The 24,312-nt window shown below is 41.5% G+C and overlaps 1 protein-coding gene across 1 annotated transcript in view; it reads right to left on the bottom strand.

The window, feature by feature from the left end:
* Window positions 1-186: 186 nt before the first annotated feature.
* The window catches only part of GLS (glutaminase), a 59,777-nt gene continuing 35,651 nt past the window's right edge, over window positions 187-24,312 (bottom strand). Inside the window, 4 exon segments of the mRNA XM_030952917.1 lie at window positions 187-3,424; window positions 3,770-3,833; window positions 3,982-4,058; window positions 5,004-5,065. Coding sequence (XP_030808777.1) covers window positions 3,268-3,424; window positions 3,770-3,833; window positions 3,982-4,058; window positions 5,004-5,065 — 360 coding nt within the window. The 3' untranslated portion in view covers window positions 187-3,267.

Raw genomic sequence — 24,312 nt, 5'->3', positions numbered from 1 at the left:
GTTTCAAAATAAACACCAAAAAAATCAGGAAAATGCTACATCACAGAAATTCTTTCTGATTTCCTGCATGCTTTGCACAATGGAAATGACCAGAGTAGGTATTCCAGGACAGCCTTCCCACAAATGAAGACTTATTTCAGTGGCAATCCCACAGATAACCATTAAAACCCACCAGCACCACCATCATCTTGGTATTTCCATTTATTATGCTGTAAAAAGCAACACTATCTGGATTTTATTTCTTAAAATAAATAACTTTCATTTTCAGAACCAGTACAGCTCAAGTTTAGATTCATTCATGGGAAACTGCTAGAAATACATTCATCACTGTCTAGTCCCCACAATACAGAATCTAAAAGTCAAGATCAGCCCAGTCAGTTACAATGACCAGAAGTACACTGCCAGTAAGTATAGTCACGGATAGTCCAGCTCTGAAGCAAAAAAAAATCTGGTACAATACAGTTTGTTCACAAAGGCTAATTAATGCTAAGACTACCACCATATCTCTGAGTACAAAGCATTAAGTTAGCTGAACGATTTTAGGTTGTGATACAGAAGAAACATATATGACATAAAAACAAAGGAGTGGGGGGAATCTTCTTTGGAGCATAAGGAAGTCAGCGTTGGATAAGATAACCAAAAGCTATTTACTGGAAAATCTACATGTCAGTGTCATGAATGATAAACAGCCAAACCAATGTAGTACTGCATATATTTATATTTATAAATAACGCCATGTCTAAGTAGCTGCATCGCTGAATTGGACATTACAAAATAATCCATCTTCTCACAATGAGAAAATACTAAAACTAACCAGCAAAAATGCACTGAAGCTAGGACTGGCTAAAAGCACTCGGTATGAAAGCATTAAGTTTAGGGACAGCCATGATCTTCAATGTTAGCTCAGTTACAATCCTTTTGGTTTTGGTTTGTTTATATCATGTGTACTATATAACATACCTATGTTTAAAAATGCCAGTTTGAACAACACAATGTCAGTTAAATAAAGCTACATCAGGTATTTTTCTGAGAAGCTACAGAATGTGTTGTAACGGGCAAAATAGGGAAGATTAGCACTGAAATCCGTAATTTTGAACTAGGAAATGTGAAAACATCTGAAAATATTCCTTTACACTGAAGCTCATAATTTTGTTGCCTTGTGCTACCCAGTGACTGATGTGGCTCAACAAAGAGCCAGAGGCCGTTTCATTTCGTTCTTGTTTACAATGGGGGTGGCCTGACACAGGATGTGAAGAGAATGGGTTAAAAGCCTTCAGAAAAATAGCTGATCTTCAGAAGAACAATGAAAAAAAAAAAAAAAAAAACCAAAACAAAAACCAAACCAAATCAGCTTAAGAAGAGGAGGATTCTTAAGAAAAAGTGTTTGATAACCACGCCAGCCAGCTTTGAGATGCTGTTTGAGGGCTTTAGACTTTCAGACTCGTTCATGATGAAGACAGTCACTGCTTGTGATGAGTACCAAGCACTTTTCCACGTGGCCTGTCCTCCCTGGAGGGAGGCAGTATGGCATTTTGACAAGAGACTGTACAGGAACTTGAAAGGATTAATTCTCAGCTATACTGACCTGCTGGGTCACTCTGGAGAAGTCACTTCTCTCCAAGCCTTAGTGTCCTCATTGCTAAAGGAGGGTAATGTGGTTCAGATCATCTTTATAAAGTGCTTGGGCATTCTAGGAAGAATTTGGGCATGATTTCAGGAGATTTTGGTGCCAAAACACAGAAAATTTGACCTCTGAGATCTACTAATGACTTGTACACTACATGCTAGGATAAAAACCACCATATACACAATTCTCAAGCACAATCTCCTTTTCCATGTGCTAAATGATTCCTGTCTAAAATTCTTGTGCTAAAATCCTTGCCTACATCCAACGACTGTAGTGTGTTGTGTCTGTCTGAAGTGACTGCCCACTTCTGAGGTTTTGTGCCACACTACTGGCAGAAGCAATTGTACATGGGACAGGGAGCTGTGGCAATATTGACTTTAGTGAACTACAAATACCTGCACCTACATTTTCCACAACAGGGCATGTGCCATGCTGGCTTCAGTGGCAAGACAATGAATGCCACCATTCACCACAAAAGGCATTTACTCACTTGTGCTCCTGGTGCTGAACTCCCGTCCTACACCAGGGGAATCCCAGTGATGCAATATCCTGCTCCCTGGTTTGATGGCAGTGCAAGAAGAGAACATACCTGAAAAACCTGGCTTATCTCCTGCTCTGCTCCTGTTCTGATTGGCTCTATGCTCCTTAAAGCTGTTTCACTCCATCCGTGCTCCTTGCTACAAGCCCCAGTGAGCTCAGATTGTATTTGGTTTGGTTCTTTGCCTTTCAAGCACTTCCATGCCCTGGCTGGCTCCTGGTGCAGCCATCAGGAGGAGCAGCCCCTGCCAGCCCCCCCAGGGGTAGTGCAAATACACCTGCAAGGAACACCTGCACGGAGTGGAAGCACCCGCGTTCCCCGGCCACAGGGAAGTACTTTAGCAGCTGAACGTGGAGAGAGAGGAGGGAGGCAAGACAAAGGGAACTGAGAGAAACGCTCCCAAGACAAAAATCCCACTACACACCACAGCTACACGTCACACTCCCCTACACCATTTGGTCAAACAAACCTTAAAACACGTTCCCTGACAAGACTATCTCTAAGAACAAGCCTAGACCATTGCCAAGTGTCACCTATATACTCTGTGATATTTATATTATGTAAACAAGGTTGTGTGGAATTCTTTTTTCTGTTTTTTTCCCAAAGATAAGTGCAGATCCTTACTTAACACACCCAGCCTACATCTACATCAGCATCCTCAGCTTTCAAAAAACTTCACTGACGCTCATACCTGACAGTACTCTGGCTCATCCTGGCCATACTGGAAACAGAGGGCTAAAGAAACAAAAATTCAGCAGAAAAGTTCCTGACCACAGACTAGAGTTCACACAGAACACAAAAATAAATTAAGTAGTGCACAGTAAAGCCAACAACAGCTAAATATTTTTATACATCAATTATATGCAGCATGAGGTAATATTGCTCACATTATGGAGGGAGATTCTTAGTTGGTTTTGTTTCTTTTGAAGAGATTGGATTTGTCCTGTGCGTATAGAAACTCCTGTAACGTAACACTGAAGTAACAGAGACTTCTGTAAAATATATACCACTATCAGATAGAAACACACACGCTCTTCATTACTTATGCATACCACAATTAAATAGGTAAGTGATTTGATTCTTAGGATCTAGCTGAAGATGATTATAGCAAGCCATCCAGATTTTTATGAACCGTTCGGTTCTCTTTCCCGTCATTGTTATCCTCTGATGGCGTGTACTGGGTCTGGTATTCTTGAAGAATTTTAAAAACATCATGGTGTCCAAAATGTAAAGCTTCATCCATAGGAGTGTTGTTCCACCTACAAAAAGCAGCACAGAATTTTTAAGATGAGCACATTAAGCACAGAGCCAAAAAGCACCACAAATACAGTTCTTTGCATACTGCACTAATGGCTCAGCACACAGACCCCATTCAGTTCAGTAACTGTGGAACTTCATTAAGCTGAGCATAACCTTTGAAATAATGGGTTTAGTGGTTCATTCTTCATTCCTGCTCAGTCTGCAGAACCTACGGAGAACCAGCAGGATCCCATTCCCCGCTTCAGTGGCCTGGCTCAACACATTCCACTCTTATCTCTCCTCACAGGAATTAGGGAAGTGCTACTGGAGCATCCTCCCTCCAAACCAGCAATAAAACCACTCACCTGTCTTTGGGGAAAGGATTCACTTTGCACGCTTCCAGCAGAAACTTAACAACATCCACGTGTCCTACAGGAGAAGCAGCTTTGTGAGTGCCTGTAACTTCTATATATCCATTTATGTACAGACAAAAGCAGGTATGCACAGAGACAGCAAGGATGTGCTAAAGCACACAGACAGACAGACAGACAGCAAATGCAGTGTGAGGAGACAGTACCTTCTGCAGCTGCCACATGCAGGGCTGTCCGTGAGTCATAGTCTCTCTGCTCCATGTCCATTCCTGACAGAGCAAACCTTCAAAACAAAATAAAATACAATAAAAGTGATTGCAGGGGCAAGTCTTAGGTAACTTAAAGCACATTACAAAACCAGCATGGCAGGACACTGCCCTGCCACAAGAGGATGCAAGCAGCACCACGAGCATTTCTTTGATGATAATGAAAGGGGCTTTGGCTTTGAAAACCAGCTTAGTGACTTAAATTCCCTTCTGTTCTTTAGTTGTCATAAATAAAAATAAAACATCTTTGCAGAAAACATAACAGTCAACATGCCTGATTTAAAATCCTACATGGACAAGCTAAGCCACACAAGGCAAAGTAAATTTATACCAGGTGAGAAAGTCCCAGGAAGTCTCCCAAGTCTGAAAATCCTGAGCAGCATTAAGGGACTGGGGGGGTTCTTGCTTCACACTATGATTCCCTGAGACAGCAGGGTTAAACTATACACCATATATTTTTCCACTCACTAATTATATTTAGATATATTCTATAGCCAAATTAATGCTTATTTAGTCTACTATCATTATTACCTCAAATTTTGCCAGATTCTCCTCCATATTTCCAGAGCAAAGCTAGATGTCCTAACCTGTCCAATACCAATGTGCATTTTCCAATCTGAATTTTTGGGGCACTTTCAGAATTGAATATTAAAGCAGGCAAGAGTACAGACAGGATTTTCTGCCATTGCTACAAAAGAATGGCTAAAGAAATTGTTTTACTGTGATATAAAGAAATGGAACACAGTGGGGTTCAGGATAGTGTGAGGGTACCTTTTTGATAGTTAGATTTGGGTCTTTTGGTTAGCTTTTGGGTGAACATGTTCAATCTCTTGCTCATGCAGCTCAGTGTCCCCAGTCCGGACACAATGCATGTGTAGGTTCCTAATTAAACAACACCAGGAGCCAAACAAGCAGCATTCCTATTCCCAAATTGCTATCCCCAAACCCCCACTGGTTTTTACCTCCGGAGTGCAGACACGTCCCCTGTGTAGGCAGCAAACAGCAGATTTATCACAGACTTCACCTACAAAGAGAGATTAAGTTCCAGTTTACTGATCTTCTTCCCTCTAAAAGAAAACCCAGTGGGGCCAGTTGGTCCAGTGCTCATGAACTTGTGAATTGTATCCGCCCCTTGCCTGACCACACTCTGCAGCACAGCCTGCTTTGCTACCAGTACTGCAAGGTCTGTCTTTCCAAGGCTGAAGTCCTTAAGGACAGTAAAAGAACTAAAACCAATTAATTTCTGCTCTGTTGTGGTAAAAAATATGAGCCTTGCTCTGTGGGCAAACTGTGCTTCTCTCTTCAGTTGCCCAAATGACACCAAGTATTGAATTGCACAGACAGCATCACTCTGCACAGTTGATAAAACCATTAACTCCTCAAAAGGCAAATTCAGCCTGGAAAAGTAGGATTATTTTTGCTATTAACTGCAAAGATTCGTAATGCCAGGAGAAATCTATGTCAGCAGACATAAATTTATTTAAATGCTACCCTTTTTTCTGTGTATTACAGATTATCCTTGCATACATCCAACGTACACACTTTTGCTCAAATAAAACATTTTAAGCAGTTCTGTTACGTAACAAGCAAAGTTTCCAGGCAGATAAAGTTGGATCTTTTTAGATAAATACGGGCTTAAAGCACGACACAGGTAAAGTCTCTGCTAAGCAGTGCTTTTTCTCAGCTGTAATAATTATTCTAGTAAGAAATGATACTGTCAGGGTACACCAACCTTGTCCCATGCATATTTTTAATACATCCCGGCTATAACAACTCTGCAGGTTTTAACAAGAGCCAAAATTGACACGCTAGATGGTTTTAAGTATCCACACCAGCTTCTTTCATAAACTGACATAGCCACTTCTAGGCACCATTTCACAGTAATTTCCAGTGAACTTTCTAAATGCTGCTTTGCTCTTTGAGTCTATGAAGGTCTGTCGCTGCCACCAGCCAAGTAACAGAGAGAAAACGGGGAACTGATGCTGCACTGACCTTCTACACCAAGGAGGAGAAACAAACAAAATGAGAAATCCCCACCCACAAGGCAAGTCTCCCACAGATTTCTGCAAGAACACTGGCATATTTTCACAGGGCCACAGAGTAGCCAACATCTTTGCCTCTTCTAAACCAAAACCGTGGAGTTGCTTGTTGTTTTGTAAATATGCACTGAGGCAAAGAGAGACCCAAGGGGAAGGAGGCACAAAGGCCAGCATGGAAATCCAAAGGGGATACAGAGCCACCCTCAGTGCAGCACCCACAAAGCCCTGCAGCTCCTTTGCAGTTTGCACTATAGGGGCTGTAGGATGCAGATCTGTAGGATTCCCTCCCTTCTCAGGGCTGGGCTGTCCCTAAACCTGACTGGTTCCCTGCTCAGGCTCCCTCAGCTCTGACCCCACACCACCTTCAGCTGCAGCAAACCTGACATCTCACCCCACACCCACCTCTCCAGCCTTACACAGGACTGGCATGGAGTGATTCCACTCCCCCCACAAAGATCTCTTTGTTCAGAGTTTCTGCCACAAGCCAAAACAGTGACCAAGACTCCCAGGCAGGTCAGTGGGGCCCTGCTCGGGAGGCAGATCCAGCCACTCCAGCCGAGCCCTCCCACCCCATGGCAGCTCCACGCCAGGGCTCAGCCCCTCGGGAGCACCCAGGGCTGGGCTCTGCCCATGCAGGGTCACGGACGGACACACGGACTTGCATCAGCCAGGCCAGCCCAGGGCAGCAGCCACCCTCTCTGGGCTTTCCACAGGGAGCACCACAGCCAGCCTGAAATGCCAAACCGTGTCACAGAGACAGCAGCTGAGTGCAGGTGTGAAGGGGAATTCAGCTGGGCAATCTCTGCGTTTCATCGAGATGAGTCAGGCGCTCGAAGCCGCTGGGGCCCGCAGGCAGAGCCGGCTGGCTGCACTCCCATGGCTCAGGTCCTACAGGCGATGAATACTCTCCCTTTTCAGGGGCTGGGATGGGCAAAGGACACACTGTCTTACACAAAAACCATTTCAGAGGTAACTGACCATTTTGGCTGGGCTGCTTGATGTTTCTGGGAAATGCAAATATATATTAAAGTAATAAAATAAAAATAGCGCGCATTCCTTGCTTCAAAAAACAACTTTCCGAGTGCAGGCAGAACCCAGAATGCTGGATTCAGCTGAACATTTTGCTAAACAGTGATTTTTGTTTTCTATAAAGACATGACAAAATATAATTTGGAGATTCCTGAGGCTTTGTAACACAATCACCTTAGATTACATCTCTCAGCAGTCTGGGACAGGTCAAAGCTGCTCCTTCCTTAAGATAAAGTAAAATCAAAGGTTACTTTACTTCAAAACTGAACTTCTTGATAGATCAAAACAAAAACAAATACAAGTCCGGACAAAAAGATCTCTGCTTGTTTACCTCAAAAGGAAATTTGTTCTGTGTCCAATATTAAAAGTAATGGGATACAAAAGCAGGAGAAACACAACAAATTCAGCGGGACAATTATTAGCAGAGTAATTATCCAAAGCTGGTCAAAGGTGAACTCAAACTAAAATAAGCCAAGTGTGGCCATCATAGCCGAAAAAATCCTTTTGGGGCAACTCCCTCCTGCTTCTAGAGAGACTTCAATGATTTTATGGGAGAATTAGAGGATTTGCTACCAACAAAACACATCTTGACCCCATAACTGCACCCTACTGTAGCAGCAGCATAGACCAGGCCAAAAAATTAACAAACTTCATAAGGTATCAAAAGAAACTGCTAGGAAGGCAGCCATAAAAAAAAGAAGTAGTTTTACTGAGTTCACGTAAAAAGTGAATTCAATAAAATTTAGGAATCTGCAAATACATTTTGAACTCAAAGTAAGAATATACCATCTCCACAAGCATCTCATGGGTCTTCCTCAGCTTTGAAGAGAATATTAATCTAAGCAATGTAGATACTACATCATGATGTAAGAGGCTGTCATTTACAACGAGAAAAACTTTCCTAAGTGAACAGCACTTGCTGCCGTAAGCTTTGTATCTGTGCAGAATCTCACTTAGGCTGCCACAAAGTCAAGTTCAAATTCTCTACCCAAAACTCACAGTACTAGTTTGAAATAACAGGTTCATTGCAAAAAAAAGCAAAAAGCAAAAGGCAAAAGAAATTCTGAAGTGGCAGCAGCAAGCATACGATTCTGGGGAGAAAAAAAAGTGAACATGACAGATGAGCTCTATCCATTCAAACTAAGTAGGGCACAAGGCAACTAATTTAAGTGGTGAGAAACTCACTGGCAGAGTCTCTAAACAAGTGGTTCATGAACATTCAGTGTTGGTGTTTTGATAACTGCCCCGGTGAACACAAGCCTCCTTAATGTTTAGAAACACAAAGTTTGTTTTTCACAACCTTTTCCTACTGCATGTACTTCCCTAACAGTGAAAATGCAAGAGAAGGAGAAGGGATGGAGTCCCTTTGCTTTACATGAGCTGGATGGATCTGACGCTGCCATACAGCTGCAGAGCAGGATCAAACCCAGAGCAGAAACTGCTGCACCTTTTGTGAAACAAGAGGGAAAACCTGCATGCACTGAAGCAGAGGGACCTGGCAGCTCTCCTCTCACCACACCAACAGCACAGAGCACTGCTCACCCAGCTACAACGAGACCCTCTCTGTACAGCACTCTTTCCTCAGCACTGGGTATAATCCTCGTCATCCAGGCAGTGAAACCAGCAAGGAAAGGTTCCTCACAAACACTCATGTCACTCAATGGTAGAAATCAGAAACACAGTTTCACAGTCAGGTTAGCAGGTGTTAGAGGTCTTGGACTCAGCTGGACAAAGCTATGAAGGATCCAAGTCCTGCTTCACATCAGAGGTGGCCAAATGACCAATGTCTCCAGAGGTACCTCTCCAATTAATGGCTCTGTGAGTCTGGGTCAGCATGTGAGCAGCTTAAGAAAAATCAAGACTGTTGTTGCTCAAGAACTGCACTGAGGTCAAATTAAAGCAAGGAAAGAGCCAGATTTGAGAGCAGCAGGAAGTCACAGAGCTGCAGCAGATACTTCAGACAAACAGGGGGGACGAAAAGGCAAAAAATGAAAGAGCAAAAACACCATTCCAAAACACCAAATGGACAAACTGAGTGAGCCACAAAGCCAGTTACAAACTCAGTGTCAAAGTGACCCCTAGTCCAAAGCTTTCCCATGGCAGTTATTTTGCACACCTCCTGAGCCTGGTTATGGTGACAGTTTCAGAGAAGCCTCCCTCAAGCAGCAGTGCTGACGTGAGCGGATGCACGGGGACAGAGGAACTGCAGAGGGGAGCACGTGGCCCAGCACACAGCAGGAGCATGGCTGTGCCCCCCTTCTCTGCAAGCACAAAGCACTTGGGCATGACAGGAGAGCTTCAGGGTTGGTTTCCAATTTCTCAGTTCTCAGTTTTCAATTTCCAACTGCAAAAATTAAATTTTAAATAAAAAAAGTTTAACTTAAGTATTAATATGCCGAAGTTTCTTATTGCAAGTGAAATTTCAAAACTATCTAACTGATCTGAAAGGCTTGGCAGGAATGTGGGAATTGCCTTGGTGCAGTATTTGTTACAAAACAGTCTTTCCTACCTGAGCTGCACACCCAAATCCAGACTTATTTAAACAATGTCACGATGGCTAACAGCAAATGCCCACACAAGCCTGAGATACAATCACTCCTCTCTTAACAGAGACCAGTGTTGAGGATTTTTTTAACTGAAGACAAGGGTGTCTACCACTGCCTGGCTCTAATGCCATCCACAGAAGACCCCTCTGCAAACACCTCAGAGCCAGCACCCTGACATTGTTAGTGGCACTAAGATGGGAAACTGAGGCCCAGAGATGGAAATGAACTGCTACAGTCTCGTGCTGAAGGGAGAGTGGCCTGACACCTTCTGCCCACTGCCTTCATCATTAATGCAGAGCACCCAGAGCTCGAGCAGGAGCCGAGCCCAAGCAGCTGAGCACACTGTGCTCCGTCCCTGCCCACGTGTCCCTGTCACCACAGGGCTCCGTCCTGCTCTGCCATGGCTGCAATGCCTCCAGCACGGCAGGGACAGCCTCTGCCCCGCACTGCACTTGGGTCAGGAGAGAAAAGCCAACAGCTGTGCATGTACACAAAGCAAATCCTTCAGGAAAAATTAATTTAGCTCAAAGCTGGATTAATTCCATGAGAAGCTCTTAGCTAAAAAGGTCAGTGAATCTGGATTTTAATTTCCTACCGTGTCCTGCTTCCTGAGAACGCTCCGCCCTCTATAATTTCTTTGAAAATGTTACAGAATTAACATTCTGAACAAAAAGTATTGCTTCCAACTTTATGTTTCTCCAGGTGGCTCAGCAATATAGTTAAGCTCTATGGTTTATAGTAGGGCTGCTCAAGGCAAGACAAACAAGGATAAATAAATAACTCCCCTAAACTTTTCCAATGTCCTTTCCATGATAGTTAGGGATAACACCACAGGTTAGCCTTCTGAAGAGATGTTCAAAACATTGCGGAAAAAAAGGTTTGAATGCATATTTTTTCCCAGGAACTTTGCTGTATCTGAACTTTGCTGTGCACCAGACCAAGTGTGCTGACAGGAAACTTTCAAATACAACAAGAGGAGTTAGAAAGACAGCAGAGCTAGTTGAGAGAACACGTGCACCACACTCTTAAAAAGAGAGAGCAGAGCTAGTTGAGAGAACACATGCACCATGCTCTTCTCTCACATCCCATTTTTTGTGCTTAAAATGGGACACAACGCTTCCTCTCAGGGAACCCTGCCCTTCTGGCCAACTGGCTTGAAGAACAGAGTTATAAACACTCCCCTGCATGGCACAGAGGCACAGAGATAAACTGGGATTTAAATTTCTGCACCTAATGACACATGGCTGTCACACCAACCCCAGGGCCTGACGCACTGGGACCTCAAAATGGGTCCCAGGTAAGCAGGGCTCTGGGTTATGTCCCCCCAGGCTGCTGATGCCAGCCCCAGGAGAGCTGCACAGCAACTGGAATGCACTCTTGCAGCTCTTCACCAGGGAATCACAGAGTAATGAGGTTGGAAGAGACCTCTCAATCATTGAGTCCAACCTATGCCCCAACATCTCAACTAGACTATAGCACCAAGCGCCGTGTCCAATCTTTTTTTAAACACATCCAGAGATGGTGATTCTACCACGTCCCTGGGAAGAGCATTCCAGTACTTTATTATTCTTTTGGTGAAAATTTTTACCCTAATATCCAACCAGCCCAGCCCTGTCTGGAAGTGTCCCTGAGGCACACTTCTCCATGCCAGTAACCCCCACAGCACTGAGCACAGCTAATCTGCACCTGGGACAGCCTGGCTGCCTCCCTGGGCCACCTGCACCGAGGGTGACATAGCACAGCCCCACAAGGAAAATCCATCAGGTGGCATTCCCAAACTGCACATCCCAGCAGCACGCTGCTCCCTCAGGCCAGGAGGCTCTGCTGTCCCACACTGAGGCCACCCACCCTGCCTGGCAGGGGACACAGGAGCCCTGCACACTCCTGCTCTCCATCCATTGTTCCCAGCACACGGCCCAGCTAATCCGGCTCAGCGCCGCATTAGCTCAAAGGCAGAAAATAGACTGATAAGCTGCCCAAGGTGAGCACCCGCCCAGGGAACTGGGATTAATGCTCCACAGAGGGACTCTGCCTATCCCCATCCTCTGCAACAGCCAGGGACTGACAAGGAAGGCAGGAGCAAGGAGTTTACATGAGACACGAGTGATTAAAGTAATAAAAGCTCCAAAGTCAACAAGAATTCACTTTCACAGTAGCACTGTTCAGCTGCTTTTCCTAAAGCTGATCCCCTGATGAGGGTCACCACCAAAAGGCAATCCCTCCTCCTGCTCTTTGGACGAACTGCCAATTTTGGGATGCTTATTTTATCAATGGAAAACAATCCCTGAAAGCCAAGATGCCAATATAAACTCTGAAACAGCAGTGCTGACCTACAGATACCACGAAAAGCAAACCTAGAGCACAAAGCAAACTATTTAGTCATCCAGTTTTTACACACTGAACTTGTAACTCACCTATGCTGGAGCACAGCCTTTACATGGCTTTTTCCGGGTATGGAGGGTTTCAAAATAAAGTTAAAACAAACAGAATAAAACTCCCCCTCAAACCTGCACAGAATGAATTTTGGTGTTTCAACTTTGAAACTAGAATGCAAGTAGTCCCTAAAAGGACAAAAATAAACCAGGGATGGATCTGAGAGTAGAACACAGGTATCTATATGCTCAGACATTAGACAGGATCACTTATTTTACAAATAGGCCAGTTTTGCATTTACATTTAATTTTCAATAACCTGGAATCTACTCTCCAGTGTCCATATACAAGGCTATTGTTGGGGAGAAAAATCCAGGTCAGAAAGAGTTGTCCTTCAAAATACCATCGTTCAACATGAAGCTAAGTTGTACTTCATAGGGGAAGAAATCTCAAAGCCTGTTTTTGTAATTGAACTTCTGCTTTGTTTCTCATGAAATAAAGTGGAACTTATTACCTAAGGGTAAGTATAGCACATATTTTACAGAGCCAAAACTAAGACTGAACTATAGACAACTACCCAACCAACCTCTAAGCCCTCCAAGCCCAGGCAAGCATCATTTCCATTTCACGTGCCCCGTCTGCCCCACTCCAGTGCCAGCTGCCTGCCAGGACACAACTTCCAGACCAAAGTGCCATGTTTTAGTCCCTACATGAATCCCAGAATAATTCAGGTGCCTACCCAGGGGAGGACTGGCTCTGAAGTGGTCTCAGAGCTTGCTAGTGAGGTTGTGTCCACGAGTATTTTTAGGGATGGACAGTTCTTGAAGGTACTCAAAGCACCCTCTGGATTAAACCTCAACATTACCTTATTCTACAGAAAATTCCACAAAACCAGGCAATTTCTCTAAATAACTTCCTGAAGCACACAAAAGTGAGGCTTTCAGTAAGAGATCAAATGATCCCATGGAGCTCTACAGCAACCCAACACCGAGTACCTCGGACAGAGCCTCCTGCCCTGACTTCAAACAAACGCAAGGGTCTTAAGAAGTTATAAATCTAGAATTCTCTGGGAGAGCCTTTGTTCCCACTGCACTTTAAATAATTAGAAGATGTGTGAATAAATTAATGCATATCCCTTCACACATTAAAATATTGATACATTTGAAAATATGTTAATTTTCAAATGTATCGACATTTTAATGTGTGACGAGGTTAATTCTATAAAACTTGCATTTTTTTCTTGACAACTTCCACCACCTCTTTAGGCTATTTTCTGCACTACTGATCCTTGTTTCCTCGTGTAATGTGACGAAAGTGCAAAACTAACTTTAGAATCTGCTCTGCCATATTTTAAAACTGACACAGGAAACAAGATTTTGTCAGGTTTTTTCCCCAGTTCCTTTTCTAACCCTTTGAGACTATCCTTTCTTTTCCTCTAGATGGTGCAAGGTCCTCCCTGTTCACAGCTGGGGACAGAGGACGATGATCCCCAGCTCCTTCAGTTCTACCAGCCATGGGTGCAGTGTTTATTTTTGGACTCCAAGCTGCCACAAGTGACTTTCAAAGCTGCTACCACAGAGTTTATTTCTGGAGTCTCCCTGGTGGAATTAACTTGAAATGCCGTTTGCACAGCAATTATCCATGCAGTTTGTGCTGTTGATATCGAACCAACAGACTAACAAAACACTTATTTATTCCTCACTCCAGTTTCCAGCAGCCCTGCTCAAACACAACCCGTGCATGTACTGAAATACTGAAAGCTGCTTCTCCCATGAGTGATGTCTAGACTGCAGGCACACAAGAGGCTGTATTTTCATGTATCCAAACACAAAGCAGCTCTAAACCAACTGTGCTGCTAGCACTGCAAAACCCTCAGGCAAGCCAGCACACTGGTTAGTTATTACTTTTATTTAAAGCTAGGCAAAATCCCAGTACCTATTTAAATATCTTCTTACAATTCAACTACTCACATTGTTTCAAATCCTAGCTGGTAGAACTGACAATAAAAACTAGCTGGTAGAACACAGACAATATAAAATTTTCAATGGTCCTAAAAGTGTCTGTTTAAAACCCAAAAACAGAGCAGGGAGTTTTGACTAGGTTCAGGTCATGAACATTGAAACAAGCCTGTACCAGTAGCTCAGTCTTGGAGCTTGTCACAGAAGCTGTGCATGCAGCTGAATGTAAGAAATAATTAAACCAAATATATACACACCCAAGGTTTGTCTTGACACCAGGACCCTTTCTTCAACCTAAGAACAAGTGTCAGTTTGCTTTACTGGCAAACAGATGGGCTAAGGCCACTAAAGGAGAAGTGCAGCTTTCCTGGAGGGAAGGCTGACCAGAGGTGGTTTGTTCCCCTCTTCCATCTGCTGGCATCAAATGGATTTCCATCATTCATAGCTCCCTCTGATTCAAGCCTTTTTGAGATAAGTATTGGATTATGCCACCCAAAACTGCAAATAAGTAGACTACTGAAACCACATGTTACAGTAAACTGCACTTCTTCATCCATCTCTGCCTAAAGCCCTTTTTTTGTCAAAATACTTTAAATTAATGGAGGTATTCAAAAGCATCTAAAAATTGTATTTACTAAAAATGAGCACAATACCATAAGAGTTTGTCTTTTTTTCTTCTCTGTTACTGTACTAGTTTGCATCAAATTTTAAAAGCTTAAGGACACAGGAAACAGTAACAGTGAGCAGAAGGTGCTTTTCCTCCAGTCACATTTGGAGCCATGAAAGACAGAATTCATCTCTTCCAGCACCAACCTCGTGCTCATTAAGATGACCATCAAGTGGACACAAATTTCTGGAAGTAGTTTGTAACACCTGTATTCCTCAAAATATCATCTTTCGACCTGTGAATTCACCCTAAACACTATCAGGCAGGAGGTGCAAGTTCTTCCAACTGTCCAAAAATATTCTTTGACTCATACAGAATAAAGAGTCACAGATAGGACTGAGCTCAGTTCTACCATTAATTCAGCCAGTGCATGCCCAGACATTATTACATTTAATTATTCTAATTTTTAAAATGAGATTTAGAATCCTGCAAATGAAATTTGAAATCATCTATGTTTCCAATATAGTTTGTGATTCCATAGGTATAGGCTGCTTCATGCTAGGTTTGGTTTTACTCAAGTGCCTGAAATACAGAACAGCCCTGGATGATGACAAGCCATGGAAGCAGAAACCTTGTTTCATGGCAACACACACTGGGAATCTGTAATGCCTTGTTATTTACAGTTCTGACTATTGATTAATTCTGAAGTATTAGTAAACTGATGCTGTTTAAATTACAGATAAGACTATTTAATCATGACGAATTAAGAGTTAAGTAATTAAACAAAATGTTTACTAGAATAAGTGAAACATCAACTTACCTTCTGCAACTGAGATTCCTTCACAAAGACCATGCCCATCTACTCCACTCCTGAGATGTGCAAACCCCACAGGGTGAGACAAGCTGGAACATTGACCAGCCATGTTCCTGAACTGCCCCACTCCCACCTCTGCCTCCCCTGATGGAGGCAGAAGAAACAACCATTCACTAATCCTCACTCCAGAACCTGATCTCCAGAGGTGGAGGGTGGGTCACACAAAAGGAAGTGTAGTTGGATCCTTGCACACAAGCCTCTCCCCCAGGAATCAAGGCACACCAACTCAATTTTACTAGAAAATATTACATAGTATCATAAGAATGTCCAGGGCGTGTGGATGGAGCAGTTCCTCCTTTCCAGTGCCATCATCAGGAGCAGGACAGCAGGAAATGTTGTGGGAAGCAGACTGGGTTTGTATTTCCCCTTTCCAGCAGATAAAACCAATACTAATGATGAACTGGGTTCAAGGGGTACAAAGAAAAAAAACCCACAGAAATCAGAGCCATTGACTCCATCAGTGTTAGATTACAGGATCCCAGGAACAGATGCTTCTTTAGTTGGAAAACACTTCCAGGAAAAAAAAGCCTGATATGAAGCGCCAAGAAGTACTAGGATGGACCCAGCCAACACTGCTGTCACAGATACCCCTGAACAACAGATCATCCTAAATTTTTCAACACAGGAGGCCTTACAGTACCTAATACTGAAGCTTCAGCAGTGCTCAGATGACAATGCTGTGGCTGGAGAGCTTCCCTGCCCCTTCCCATGTGTGCCTGGACAAACAGCTGAGCCTGGCAGAAGAGGAGCTGATCTAAAGAGCTACTCACTAACAATTTCTTGTTATGTCTTATCCTTTGCTTAATATCCACGTTGCTATGGGTATATCCACCCCATCCCTTTATTTTGGGGATGATTCTGTTGATTTCAGAAGGTACAAATACTGGGAAGAAGAGACAAAACCGAGCACCAAAGCTGCCTTCACTAGATTACAGTGAGCATGGCCATGCTTGTCTCCACCTGCTGTTTCCAATTTCTTCTGGTACCAATGAATTAAGACACCTTTGGCTTTTGGAAACAACAGAATTAAGCACATCACTGGAAAGACACCCAAAATATCAAGTGAGGATTGAATCATCCTTCACTAGATTTAAGAGCTAAATTGGCTGATTCCACTTTGTTTGGTTTTTTTAAGAAGATTTTTCATGGACTTTCATAAACTCAATATATTGTGCCAGCAAGAGAAGTTCTTGAACACCTAAAGAAAACCAAATTAGAATAGCAGTAGTGAATAATAATGGATCAGGCAGTTCCACAGAGCTGTAAATTAACAAGAGGGAGTCATAGAAAAATCTGGCCTGGCTCCTGTCCTGGATGACCCGAAGTGTTACTGCTGCATTGTTGGCCATGAACAGTATGACAAAGGAATGGTAGGTCGATTAATCCTTTCAACAAAAAGTTTACTAGATCAAGTGAAAGAGCTAAAGTATGAAGAGTTCCACCCTTTAAGATGAAGACCAAATTTTCATTTCTAGGCGGGATGCATTTGCCATCAGCAGCTTGGATGGAAATACTTCAGTGATGACACCAATGTCCAAAGCATCCAATTTTTGTTAAAAAACGACCCTTTTAAAGAGTTTAACTTTCTCCACACTGTGAAACATTTTCAGCATTTCTCATCAGCAATAAAACATTTTGCCATCAAACAATGATGGCTGGAAGTTAAGAAATAGTAAAACAATTCTTGCAGTCAACTATCACAGAAATGTTATACCTACTTTGGTAGCTCTTTTTCAGCCTTTTCAAAGACTAAACCTCAGCTAACAGTCCTGCAACAAAGAGCATAGGGAATATACAGAGAAACCTTAAAAAGGGGAATGAATGCTAAGCCATGGATCCTGGATGCAGGGCAAAATAACAAGAGCCTTTGAAGTAATGGATATAGACATCACTAACAGGGCAAGATTTAGGACCAAAGGACTGGGATCAACGCTGTCACATGAATCCAGTGGAATGCTGATGGGTGTTTTAGCGACAGAGCTGTGTTAAGCACACAGGACAAAAGGATGTCTGCCTTTTCAAGGACCTATTGACACCATTGATACTCACACAACAGAGCAGAGTGGGGCAATGCTCCTGCTTCCCAGACTGTAGGCACTTCACAATTTGTGGATGACAGTTTACTCCTAAATACAGGGTTTGGAACTGGAATTATAGCCAAAAGAAAGGACTTTGCTCTAGAAGGATGCAGGGCACCTGCACTACCAACAGACTGACTCCACCCTACAGGCTGAAAGCAGCATGGGGAAATCTTCCCAGATTCTTGCACTCTACTCTTGCTGAGAATGTTCTTTCTAAATACTAGGATCAAGTTTCTCTAAAACTTCTTATTTTTAGGCTATGTATTCTATACCTTGTATTGAAAGGTATGTTTTCCTCGTATTGGGAATATTTATTAGCTTAAAAAAAATCTTTTGCCTCCCTGCTTTTATCTTTAAACACTGCAAACAGTCATATTACTCCCCAGCAGCCTTGGTATATGGAATAAAATATACTCAGCTGTTTTAGCCTGCTTTTCTAAATTCTCAATCATAATTGTTAATCCTGCTCTGCAATGGGATTTTTTAAAACATGTTTAATCAAAACACTTTAATTCTCAGATCAAGATTACATTTTAATTATTTGGTTTGCAATAATTACAGGCTGGGGAATTTTAAGAGAGAGGTCCTTTAAAAGAAGTGTGAAATGTACTTTCCATTCAGAAAGTAAAAGCTACACATATAACCAAAAGCAGGTCTATGAGTCCAAAAAACCCCTGATTATTGCATGAGTAATTCCTGAACAAACAATAAAGTTGCCTGCCTCAAGGAAAAAGCTGGGCTAGTGAATGACATCAACAGGAAATCAGTAACATTATCTCTTCCTATCACTCCACTTGTGCTCTCAGTTCATTGTTTTGACAAGTGCTCTGATCACAAGGGGCCCTAACAGTACCATGCCATCCCTCAGCAAATAGCACACTTCCACGTCTGCATTCAGCCTGTTGGGCTTCAATAGAAAAATAAAGGGAATATGGCCTGTTCAAATCCCTAAATCACTTCATTCTCAATGACATAATGAAAAAATACTTAGAATCTGGTAGGAAAAATACAGCAGGAAGTGAAAATCCTAGTTACTGCTGCCCAAAAGCCACTTTTACCTATGCCACTTCTAGGACTCTCCAAAAGCCAACAGATTACAGCATGATGGTAAGATCATCACATTCCATGCAAACACAGAAGTCACCATCACAAGCTACAGAAAGGAAAATTCCAACTGTAGGTTAGGAAAAAATTCTTTAATCAAAGCATTAAAGCACTGGGATAACTCACCCAGCCAGATGATAAAACCTCATCAGTGGAGGTTTTCAACACCTGACTGGCAAAACCCTTGAGCAACACAATCCAAGTGACACGAGATGGTTCTTTGAGCAGGGGCTGGACTCTCAGATCTCCAGAGATCCCTCCCAGCCTCTGTGACCTCGTGGTTTCCTTCTCAGGTTGCTGACAGTCACTAGTGCTCCCTGAACCTCATACAGATAGGTTACAATAACTGCACCCAGCTGAGTCAATCTGACCTTTAAGGCAAGGTACAATATGGAGATAAATGTCCAATTCCCAGTGTGCACATGAGCTTGTAAAACCACATGAAGGCACAGCTATGTGCCAGCTGAGTCAGAATCAGAGCAGAGCAGCAGCTCAAACAGGAAGCAGCACCTTACAGCAGATACGCTGCCCCATGTGCCTGTTTAGCACAAAATGCATCAGTCTGCTTGGCTGGAACATTTTTGAGGAGAGGAAGACATGCTGGAATTACTTTCTTTTCCCCTTGTCCTTCCTTCAACCCCATTTCCTCCCCAGTTCTAGTGCTGAAGTGCAAAGTGTCTATTATTCTCCAAACATCCACCTGCCTTGGCCTCAGTCAAGCACACATGCCAGCTTTATTGACTCAGTTAAGTCCTGTTCAAATCAAACTGGTAAAAAACCAAAAATAACAAACAAAATACTCAACAACCTTGCTCCCACCCCTTCTGCCACCCAACTCCATTCCAGGCTTTATTCAGCTAAGCTGCAGCCTCAGATGTGACCATTAGGTATCCCTGCTATGCACAGGAGAAATGCACATGGCATTTTCAGGAGTAGCTGAGCCATGTGCACAGTGCTGCCACTCAAGTCTTGCAAAACCATTTAAATGTTTAATGTCCAAGTCATACCAAAAAGTCTGCATAAAGCAAGATTAGATGTCAGCAAGAAAATTAACTCCTACTTGCAGGAAAACCAAAAGACAAGAGGGCATTTTTAATTTTGCACACAATACTGTCTAGGAGCAAACAGCAAATCAGAAACCATGCCTGATTCAAGGCAGGTAGTTTAATAATTTAGACTATTTATATTATTCAACACACAAGGACATGAATTCCTGAAGAAAGTGGGGCTGTGCATGACTCAACCATGTCTTTACATATATTAGTTAGTCATGCACTTTCCAGACTAGACAAATGTGGAACAGACAAGGTGCCAGCATGATAAAAAAATAGCTTTAGTTAAGATTAATACCCAATTTAAAGCCTCTTGCCAACCCTCCAACCACCATAGACATATGTGAACTCAAATCCTCAAGGAGACTCTGCACTGAAGGCAAATTATTAGGTGTATTTATCATTCTAATAAGCACCCTGCTGAAACAAGTTTATTCTTGTTTCACTGCAATAACTGATTCTGAACCTTCAAAAAAACTACAGAAATATTATTTAAAATTAAAAAAAAAAAGAAAAAACAGTGCAAGCCTACAAACAATGTTTAGGGTACCAAAGCATCATACATTAATTATGCTCATAACTAATTCCTTTGCTCACAAATTACTGTGCATCAATGACATGTATGTATCAAGACCAAGAGACACATGAGCAATAAAAAACCAACATAGTCCATCCCCCCTCCCACACACCCTCCTCTGAATCCATTGCCTTTTTATTCATCTACCCACCCATTGGTCTTCTGACACAAATACATGCTGAAAACCAAAATCTAAGAGCCAAAATAATTCCACAGTAAATTACCTGTTGCTATGTGTACCTACTACTGTTTTTCCTTTCATCACCTTTATGACTTCTAGAGAATAAACTCTTTTGATATGTGATGTCTTTAACTATAATGAACATACAGCTTATTTTACAACCACAGAAAAAATAACTTCAGCTTATAAACCAATCTGCAGAAAAGCTAAATTAACAATTCTGACCATCCTCAGTAGAGGCAGAACAATGTGGGGCTTGGACCACCTCCCTTGCTACACATGATTTATTACAAGCTGTGTTTTTCCCTTCATAATGCTCAGGATCAGCATTTACTACACTGGCACTGACACCATTAACCATTCATTTTCCATGTGACCGAATCAGTATCCTCAAAACCAGACAAATATACAGTGATGTTAAAATTCTACCGCACCAGGATTTCTTTATTTAAAAAGTCATGGCGACAAAGTTTTGCTAGCTTGATTTTTGCCTTCAACTTTCTAAGACAACAGTTCAAACAGAAAAATAATTAGATTATTGTATAAAATGTTTACAAAATCTTAGGAAAGCTCATAATGACTGGTTTAACTAAAACTGCTTATTCCACCTACTCTTCCAGAATCTTTTTTCGAACAGCATACTCACTATCTCAACTTCAATCTACAAAATGTGTCTGAACAAATCTGTTCTCCATTGAGAGAAAAAAAAATACAATAAAAAAATCAGCTTAAAATAAATTTATTAAACAATACAAAAATAAGCATGCTGGAAATCAAGATACATAAATAACATACAATGCAAATGAAAAATGGAAAACGAGACAGGTAACTTAACAACTGAGCCAAAAGGTACAACACAAATGCTAAAATAAATCTTTAAAAAGCATTTACATTTCTAATGAAATGTTAATGATGCTGACAAAGAAAAACAAACAAACAGCTAAAATGCTTGAATATCAAGAATTGCTATTACTGTAGCACAGGTGAACACTAGAACCGTTGCAGACTTCACACATGGAATGACTGAACCTCAGTGGCCCTGGCCTGTGGTGGGTGACCTTGGCCCCCAGGTGCCCTGCAGGAACAGGAGCCATCTGCACACGTGGCAGCCAGGGCAAGAAACTACAAGTGTGGGCAAGTTACAGAGCAGTTGGTTCAGAGGAGTCTCCTCCCAACCCTTCCTAGCTCTAAGCTGCCTTCGATTCTGAGGCAGGCTTCAAAAGCATATATTACAGAACTGTAATATATATATATGTATATTTAAAGATTGTTTAAGCTGTACCCTAAATATTCTTATTATGCATATTAAAGACCTAGTTGTTTTCTTATTTTTGTATTTCCTGTATGCAGGACTTGACTCTACCACATGTGGAAAAATCATCTATCTTCAACCACATCTTTAGAAGTGGCCTCAAACAGTACTAAAAATCAAGGTGGGTAGAATCAGACCAAGCAAATCCTGCATCATGCCTTTTCCATTTTTAATTAAATCAGCAAGTCATCCAGCAACATGTCACCACTGTAAATACTTTCCATTAGCAGCACAGACACATTATGTTCCCTCTTGCAACGGAGGGTATTTCAGGTAAAGTAGATCTGCAGGATCTGAATACTTGTTATGTCTCTGTAGCTACTAGTTTACTGCAAAATCCTCAAACAGGCAAGACATTTTTATAATTGAAGACTTTGCCTTTATTTTGAGGATAAGCACTAACAAACCTAACCTTATCATCAGAGATAAGATTATAAAATAGTTATTATTCAGCAATTCATGACTGACACTTATTACTGACATTTCCACCACAGATTTACCTCTTTATCCCAGCAGGGCATCAAATTCACTGAAAATTGATGTTCTGTATTGTTTTGCTTAAATATTTCCATCCTAGGCTTCAAAGACAGGAAACCCATCCTTTTACAATACTCTGCTAAATGAAGATTATTCAGGGTTTAGTCAGAGCTTTTTCAAACGTTTCTGCAAAATTAACAATACTCAAACAGATTAATTAAGAGTAGCTTGCTTTCTCAGAGAACATCAGCTCTGTTTTATGCATCTTCCTAAACTCATGAACATTCCAGATGGGTCAAAAAAACGGCAGGAAAAAAAAATAACTCTGCCATTAGGCAAAACTCACATATCAACAGTTTGGAGTTTTAGATAAAAAAAAAGGGAGGGACTGGGGAAGGCAGCAGAGAGAAGAGGTGAAGGTGTTACTACAGAATTGTTTGTCACTGTCTCTTAAAATCCTCTACCAGCTAATACCATTTTTCATTGCTTGGACAAGTTTGTGCAGTTTGATAAACCAGGACTCTGTGTGATGTGTACTAGGGATGGGACACATCAGATTATTTGCATATTTATAGAGGAGAAAACTTTTATAGAGAATGCTTTTCTAAGATTTTCTGCATTATTAAGAGTCTAATTCCTGCAAGTGTTAAGAATTTAGCAAGTCGTTGACCTCTGTTCAGAACTGCCTATTGAGCCTATCTGAAGCTTAAATATATCATTTGGAGCTACACCCTACTCAAGATACTCAAATTATCAAATTATGCAGCTTAAGAGATGCAGCTGCCTGTAGAAAAATGCAAGTCCTCTTTCTCAGTAAGCTGACAGAGCTGCAAACCCAAAATCATTTCCAAAAAAACAGCAATTAATTATAACTTAAGCATTTGCTCCTGTGTAAGTGAAACCTCATATATGAACATATGCACACATTACTGTTTGAAAAACAGCTCTAAACAGTCCTAATAAGATCTACCTATCTGCTTCCCTGTGAACATATTTCCTGCTCACTGCTCAGTTGGTTACCAGTCTAAAACCCCAGATTGCTTACATTCCTTTCCAGGGTGGAGCACAGCACTATTAGTAAGGCAGATTTCTGAGTCATAACTACCAGCTGGCAGCACAGGCAGCAAGAGAGACACTCCAAATAGTTGGGGCAGAAATCTCTCTGCTGCATTAGTTAACTTGCAAACAAGACAGGTTTTTTCCTCCTCCTCCCCACTTCTCCCACTCCTGCCCAGCCATTTTTGCTCTCTTTATTAAAACATTAGCATTAATAATTATTAATGGTTTGATTAAAAGAAAAAATAATCTTCACTAGCATGGCATATGCAAAAGGTCCATTTCTCTCCAAATTTGAAAGCTCATATTAAAGAAACCCTGATATGGTAATAATATGACTCAGAACCTATCTCCACTTAATATAAAATTATTTAGACATTCAGGAATTTGCTGTATTTTGCCAAATACTATTTTATATTTTAATTAATATTATATCTTTACATGCTGACCCTGCTCAGTGGACATAAGCTTTTGCTCATCCTCAAAGTTCATATACTTAAAAATGTCAGATATAAACAAAAATAAACAGATACACCACAAAAGTGGTATGTATCTTTGAAAACACTAAGATTTACCTTTACTTTTTTTTTTTTAACCTAAATGTGTTCTAAGTAACTACAAAAGTCAGTTTACAGCTTTGGGTTTGTTTGCACATGCTTTTTCCCACACACCCTTGAACTTTGACAATCTTTTTGGTATAGCATACAAAATTTACACAAAAATGTATATATAAATGAAACACCAGGTAAACAATATTCAAATCAAAATTAAATCTAGAGATGCTTGAGGGTTTTTAAAATGAAGAATTTAATGGAACTAGAACCCATTTGTTTAGTTCTGCTCTCCCCGACCTTCCATTCTATACACTACGGTTCTGGAGATGTCCTCGTTTGATTCAGGTGACACTTTTTTCCATACTGTTTCTTTTAAAGCAAGTTCTTGCTGGAGATTCTCATAGTCCATTGGTCCAAAGGAATGCTAGTTGTTCAAGCAACATACATTATTT

This window comes from Camarhynchus parvulus, chromosome 7 (assembly GCF_901933205.1).
Source record: "Camarhynchus parvulus chromosome 7, STF_HiC, whole genome shotgun sequence".
NCBI lineage: Eukaryota > Metazoa > Chordata > Aves > Passeriformes > Thraupidae > Camarhynchus > Camarhynchus parvulus.
The sequence above is the reverse complement of the archived record's forward strand: the minus strand, read 5'-3'. Positions and strand labels throughout refer to the sequence as shown.